Genomic DNA, 7,015 nt, shown 5'->3' on the forward strand with positions numbered 1-7,015 from the left:
TTCGAGCATGATTGTACTGTAAGAAAACAATGTACGACCTTAACTTGTAATAAACAGATCATAGGAAAACACGATTTTTGGAAATATTTACTATGTATAGGAGTTATATGAAGATAGTGCGAAACATCAATACAAGCCGTGTTTACCTACCAGCCCCGTCTGCCTAAAACCTTTATCGCACACACAAAAAAAATTAGAAACAACTTAGGACTATGAAGAAGTAATACTGGACAATCTCTGCGTAAATTGATCAAATACTTCATCACGGGGCAAAACGCTGATCCTAACATATTTCGGGCTCTCCCCAAAGTGCTTCCCGCTTCTAGTTAGTATCTTATGGTTGCGAAGAAAGCTCTCACAGTCCTCCGTTTCACCTTCACACTTCAGCCATGCAAAAGCTGCACAACATAAGAATAATACAAGTCAGATTGACTGCAGATGGCCAGAAGATAAATTGATAAAAGTTGAAAGAATTTGGAGAGTTGAAAACTTCCTGAAGTCCGGCACATTAGGAAAAGAAATTTGTTCGCTTTTATTATTAAATATTATGAAAAAATAACTGAAAATTTCACCTGGTTGTGATGCAAACGTACGACCACTAAAGGCGCACTTGCTGTGGGGAAACTCCGGCAAACTAAAGAGCTTGCTCCTTTTCACTGCATCTCTAAGTTGCTTCCACCTCCTTGCCATGAGGTTGTAACTATGATCAAAGAAGGCTTCCACTTCCTTGACACTACCTCTGTGTTCATGGGAATCGGACAAAACTTGTAAAATCTTTGCTGCGCGAAGCTGTGACTCTTTGGACACTCCAATGGTGCTGAGCACAATGAATTCAGTCATTTTCTTGGCGATTTCCTGATCCTTAACAAGAGCCCAACTGCCAAGTACAAACTGAAATCATAACGAGCAAACCATGGTTGCTATAAAACATGTTATGACTGTTGCCAACCAACACGTTATTCCAACTTATATTTGAGCTCAAGAAACTGAGCAAGTGAACAAGCATAATGTTTATAACAATCATAGTATTAAGATGTTTTTTTGCTCACCCCAGACGGCTGCCAGCATGGCCGGTGCTTTTTGAAACTGTAAACAGCATGATATCATGATCTGCAGGAGAAGAAGAGATTGAAGTATACTGTGGCCAGTAGTAAGCTAGGTCATGGATAAGTATTCCCTGATCCTGTTTGACCACAGCTTCTCTTGATAATCCATCAGGGTTGTTTGGCGACGTCACTAGTTCAATATACGGCTTATCTTTGTTGAATTTGTGAGCATCCCCAGCCCATTTGTAAAGCCCCGACTTCAGAAATTCAGTAATCAATGGATACGACTGCAAGCAATTAAAATACGTTAATATGAACTGTTAATGCATATCTTTCTTGAATGGAAGAAATCGGTCGTCCAAACATCTAAATTCTTTACAAAAAGACCAATTTTTACGAGACTGTTAATTTGTGATGAAAGGAAATGGCTTTAGTGGAATTTGATAATTATAGCTTAAGATAACTTCAAGTGAACTAAATTTTGACGATATTTTCAGTAATCTGGACATTAAAAGCAGAATCAGAGGGGAAGATCTTGATCTTAGCCAACTCAGGGCAATTAATGAAAATAATTCAGCTTATGAATTTTGAGGGCTGGTGTGTTTGTGACTCAATCACAAATGCACTGAATCTTGCATGTGCATTTTGTGCCCTTAGAGTTGCTTGCTGCCAAAACATTGTGAAACATGCAATAGCACAAGCATTAATCTCATACCAAATAATTGCTAAGAATTATGTTCCCTCCTGCAAAGAGCAACACTAAATGGGGACAGATCTATAGGTGGCAATAATGGCAGATTTTGTTGTCTGAGCTAAATCCGACGAGATGGCCAAGAACTGTCAAGAACTACACTAACTATTCACAATAGAGTTTGACTATACTTGGAATCAATAACAAACATATCTTAAGATGCTTGCGACCGAGTAGAGTGGTGGACTACACTTCAAATGCACTTGCAGCAGTGACACATGAACGCACGCAAGGTTGTCGTTGCGACATGGTGAAACATGCAGCTGTGACAAGCATCAGATTGTTCCTCTAACAAGCAGCAGAGGAAAGAGGACAGGTATAAAACAAATAAATTATTGGGTTAATTACATAGAGGCACCTGAGGTTTGGGCATATGACAATAAGATCCCTTGATTTTGAAAAATTAAACTGACACCCTCTACAGTAGTGTTTTAGGTCAAGATTCAACCATTTAGTTTGCAAGGGGGAATGCGCTATAATATTTCAAAATCGATGGATTGTTTTATAGTATTCCTAAATTATACCTAAGTTATTTTGCTTGTACTAAGCAATAATTGAGGTGAGAAAACAAACTCCCAATTAGCAATAAGGCCACTTTGACTAGATTCATCAACAAGTATGCGATAGTCTCATTTGAAAAAAATTAAACTTGCATCGAACTATCGAGACATTTTCCCTAGGTTAAACTTCGTTTAGAAGACTTACCGAGTAGAAGGGTGCAGCAGATACCACGCTGATTGGCTCCGAGGCATTGGGTTGAGAAACTGCATACAGCACAGCCTGGAAAAGCTGCGTGGAACCGGTTCCGACAACAATGTACCGGTCTTCAGTGACAGCATTGCCTACCAGTTTGTGCAGCCTGATAACTGCATTTGCAAATTCCGGCTCTAAAAACCAGCAAAGGCTTCTGACATCAGAGAAATAACTGATGAATTTCCAGCCAGGAATCACAACTGTAGTTTTGTCCCCCATCTGTTGCCAGTATCTCTCATACATTGTTGGATCGCCACTGTACGGATATTAACATTAAATAAGTCATCCCTAAAAGATGGCTCATTCAATATATAGCTTGAATTATTTCTCATTTTTCTAAATTTATTGTATTCACTTTTCTCAAACTCCATTTTTTAGAGAAGAGCAACGCATTCAATCACGGCCTACATTCTCCAACTTTGTACATAAAAAACAACACTAATGCCCTGACTTGTACTGCCTTAAATTATTTGTTCATTATGACCAACAATAATCGCCAATCAGTTGTAAGCTTCCAGTCTACCCTTATACATTAGAGAACTCCAACGACATTTTATTACACTGCCCCATAATGACAAGATTAAAACCCGCAATAAAAAGTCGAAGATTTCGTGTTATGAACCAAAAACTAACTAGGCCATGACTAATGAGGTGTAACATGTTAACCAACATGACATAACATCACCATTCCAAATGGTCCAAAATCAAGGACAGTGGTCCTCACCACTCCCTTAGGTTTTCAATATGGGTGGGAGGTAGGTATGGGAGGACCAAACTTGTGGGTCATGCACTATGATATGATCAAATGATTGGGTAAAGGACAAGTAAATATCAGCTCCACAATCATTCTTCACATGAATAGACTAACACCTAAAAATAGCTCCAAGAATTTGAAATGTTTAAACACCTTTTCCTTATAGTGGTGCATGAAAAATGGGCCTAAAGTGTAGTTTGCAAATCTTTGAGGGGTTTCTAGTGATATTTCTCTTAGATGAGCTCAAAGGACAAAGGGCATACACAAATCAAGGAATGACCCACTACGACTCATCTCATTTTAAGTAGCAAAAAAGGTGACTTTAGGCTAACAACGTGGTGACGTTTATATATCGATGTATAGAGTATCATTTTAAAGAATGGCATAAGTTGAATTTCTAAATATGTTTTTTAATCGGCACACTACGAAAATATGTGCAACTATTTTCCTCAGTAAATTTAGAAAACGCCGTTCCATGAAGCATGTAACACAAAATATCAAGTTCTGAACACGAGAACCATCAAAAATTGAGGAATACAAGAGTTCATTATTCCGGAGATAAATATCAATTTCTCTTATAAAGTATACTATAATAGTAGGATATTAAAAGGGCATAACATTAAAATATACGACATTGAAAAATGCACAACACAAGAAAGAATGATGATAGTGGTCAACGAAGTAATCAAGAAAACGACCATCGATTGTGCCTTCATTATGCATGCCACTGTCTTTAGCAGCACAACAATTACTTGGGGAACAACACAGCACAAAATTGAAGAAGTAAACTGTATTTGCCTTGTACTCTAACATGCACCAGCACCATGGGAATTCCAAGCCAGCAAGACTTGTCCCTGTCTCTAAACTGACATAAAGTGAACCTCAAGCGCACGTTAGGGAATTCCCCACAAGTATGCCAGTGCACTGTTCAACTCATTTAAAGATTCAATAATGGTGAAATTTTTTAATAGACCAGTTGCAATACACTTGATCTTAACCACATGCCCCTAAATCCAATGTCCAGCAGTGGATTTGGTGCATTACACCTGGTCCATAGTAAAATGACCCCATCCATTAAAATAGGACTAATCAAACCATCATGACACCAACACCATTCTAAACTTTTTATTACCACCATTAAATAATCAGCTGATCTTAATAAGTACATACACCAGCAAATCTCCACCTTTTCTATTACGAGAAGTCAAGTGATTTCTTCCACTTCAGACTCAACTATGGATTTTGCATATGCAGTAGAAAGTTTGAATCTTTGAATATGTAAGTCAACATGAACACAAAACTTCGTAGTGCCTAGATAGCCATCATTACTAGACCACGAACAATTTCACCTTCAGAATTGACAGTCCACATGACAGAAAGATTGATATTTGGGCCAATAAAAAAAGGAAGAGAAAAGAAAAATAAAGGTGACACCCTATTGTAATGAAGTGACTCATCTACCATTATTACAAGCACAAGATGATGGCAGAATTCATGCATAACATACTAGGAGGAAGATCTCAAGTCAAACCCCACAACAAGATTCTTTTAATGCTTTATTCTTTTCTCTGACCAAGTTCAGAAAAACAAGAATGAAGAAAACAGTAAAAACTGAAAAAGAAACTCCTTTTTTCCCACCCAAAACTTGAAGGACAGGAAAGAAGGGGTGGAGTGTTTTGAAGGGAAGTAGATGAAAGAGGTGAAAAAATTATGTATGTCAGAAAGAACTTACTGATCAAGATCGATGATGTCACCCAGAGAATTTGGAGAAGGAGAAGAAGATTGCGTTTTAGTTTCAAGAAAAGCCCTTTTACTTTTGGCAACATGAGCATCCCTTTTTGTAACCAAAGATGAGTTTTTGCAGTCATTGTTGAAGCTGAAAACATCTTGGGCCTTGTGCCTTCCATTGCAGTAGTCTCTGTACAGAAGCCCCGCGTTCAAGGCCAAAGAAATCACCAAAAAGTGGCTCAAAATCATTGTTCTAAACTCCATAATATCGAGAACAAGATGTCGTTGCAAGACTCCCTTTTGCCCTCTGAAAAATCCCTGATGAAAAGGAGAATAATTTCAGCAGAGTACAAACAGAAAGCAAAGAGCAACACATATGGTATAACAGAAGCTAATAGTGCATGCTTGCCCTAACTGGAGCAAAGATTGCTCATCTTATACACAAAAAACCAAAAAAGAAAAAAGAAAAGAAAATGAAACCCACAAGTTCGCTAATTCCAAAAAAAAAAAAAAAAGTTCACTAATTCAAATATGAAAAAGTTACACAATAATATGTGCTCCAGATTCCAGAAAAGAAAATTCGTGTGAACTTGTGGAGTTCACAATACCTGAACAAGACTACTACTTGAAGTGCTTAATAGACAGTATTGAACAAAGAGAGGATGCCCTTGTGTATGATAACTCAAATATGTCAACTTGTTCATGCATTCGCATAAATAAGTACCTGCAACAATCCGAAAAGAAATCCCACTTCTGGAATGCTACATACAGAAAAGAAAGAGTTGAGAATCTGTAAAGATCTTTCAACACATTGTCATTTCGGAAGATTTTTTGAGAGAGAAAGAAAGTGAGATTGATCGAGGCTGGCAAAGTTTAAAAGTGATTTATATCAGGTAAATAAGGGTAGGCTTATACGATGGAGAAAAGTCTGCAGATTCTGCAGTGTTGGCTGTAGCTTGAAAGGCACTAATGCTTGCAGTAACCAAGAGGTATGTTGCAGGCTTATTTATACTATATTGGTGGAGGAAAGTTTGAGTTCCCAACAAAAAGATTAAGTGGTAGATTCAGCGTTAAATTATGATGCGTCTCTCTCTCTCTCTCTCACGTACTACTGTGTGAGAGAGAAGGGGAAAAAAGGGAGTGGCTTTGCTGGTTATGGGGATATGGCGAAAGGAGAGGAAAGAAAAGCTGCTATTTTTGTGAGGAGTGTGGGTTTTTCGGTGGTGGAATGTTGCAATTCCAGTTTGCCTTTGTTCTTTTCTTTATTTGTTTACTACTCCTCTTCAAATGCTCTCTGTCTTTCCTTTTCTCTTTCTAACTATAAAATCTTTTATTTTCATCTTTTCTACTTTGCTTTTATTTTGGGTTTCTTCAATATAAAATATATTTATTTTCGTCGTACATATAAATTCCTTCATTAGTCAAAATTCACCGAATTTACTTATATAAACTAAAATCAAAATCAATGAGGTCTTGCTCAATTGACGAAGTTGAGGCCCCATGGGCTCGAACCCCACCTTATGTGTGGAATGTTGTTTCTACTGAACAGTAGGTGTTGATTAAATTTCGTTTATTTGGTATTATTGATCAAAGTATGATTGTTGTTTCCGACAAGAATGATTGTAATCAATTTATTTCAATTAATAATCGTTCATCGCTCTTAATTCAAAAATAAAAATAAAAAATCTATGTTTACCCCCAATTGACTTATTACTAATCTAGTCGGGAAAAATAATAAGTCAACCGAGGGTAAAAATACCAATTTTCATTCAGTTTTTTTGGTAATATCAGCAAATTCATTAAATTTCGACTAATAAAGGGACTTATTTATTATATTGAAGTAAACCTCAAGAATGTTAGATGTAATTTTCCAAATACTTATTTGTTAGATAGAAGTAAACCTCAAGAATGCTAGATGTAATTTTCCAAACAACATAAAATTTACGTATAATTATACCAAACCGCATCAGAGGAGAATGTAAT

At 37.0% G+C, this 7,015-nt stretch overlaps 1 protein-coding gene across 2 annotated transcripts; it reads right to left on the bottom strand.

Annotated features, from left to right (window-relative positions):
- Positions 87-6,301, bottom strand: LOC105157456 (tryptophan aminotransferase-related protein 2-like). Of its 2 annotated transcripts, none has more exons than XM_011073864.2 (6): positions 5,641-6,301; positions 5,037-5,350; positions 2,503-2,806; positions 1,050-1,333; positions 573-877; positions 87-398 (listed from the first exon to the last, which is right to left on the bottom strand). In XM_011073864.2, the coding sequence occupies exons 1-6, from the start codon at positions 5,734-5,736 to the stop codon at positions 211-213; spliced, it is 1,491 nt and encodes a 496-aa protein (XP_011072166.1). In that variant the 5' UTR covers positions 5,737-6,301; the 3' UTR covers positions 87-210. The 2 variants fall into 2 exon arrangements, with proteins under 2 accessions (XP_011072166.1, XP_020548427.1); XM_020692768.1 differs by having other exon boundaries at positions 5,757-6,297.

Source organism: Sesamum indicum, linkage group LG3 (assembly GCF_000512975.1).
Source record: "Sesamum indicum cultivar Zhongzhi No. 13 linkage group LG3, S_indicum_v1.0, whole genome shotgun sequence".
In the NCBI taxonomy this organism is placed as follows: domain Eukaryota; kingdom Viridiplantae; phylum Streptophyta; class Magnoliopsida; order Lamiales; family Pedaliaceae; genus Sesamum; species Sesamum indicum.

What these genes read in the sequence shown, in the direction of transcription:
- LOC105157456 (XM_011073864.2), bottom strand. Translation starts at nt 5,736, where the DNA reads ATGAACAAGTTGACATATTTGAGTTATCATACACAAGGGCATCCTCTC. An exon ending in CATGCTGGCAGCCGTCTGGG is followed by an intron (nt 878 to 1,049) that starts GTGAGCAAAAAA and finishes TGTACTTGGCAG; the next exon opens with TTGGGCTCTTGTTAAGGATC. An exon ending in TACGTTTGCATCACAACCAG is followed by an intron (nt 399 to 572) that starts GTGAAATTTTCA and finishes TATGTTGTGCAG; the next exon opens with CTTTTGCATGGCTGAAGTGT.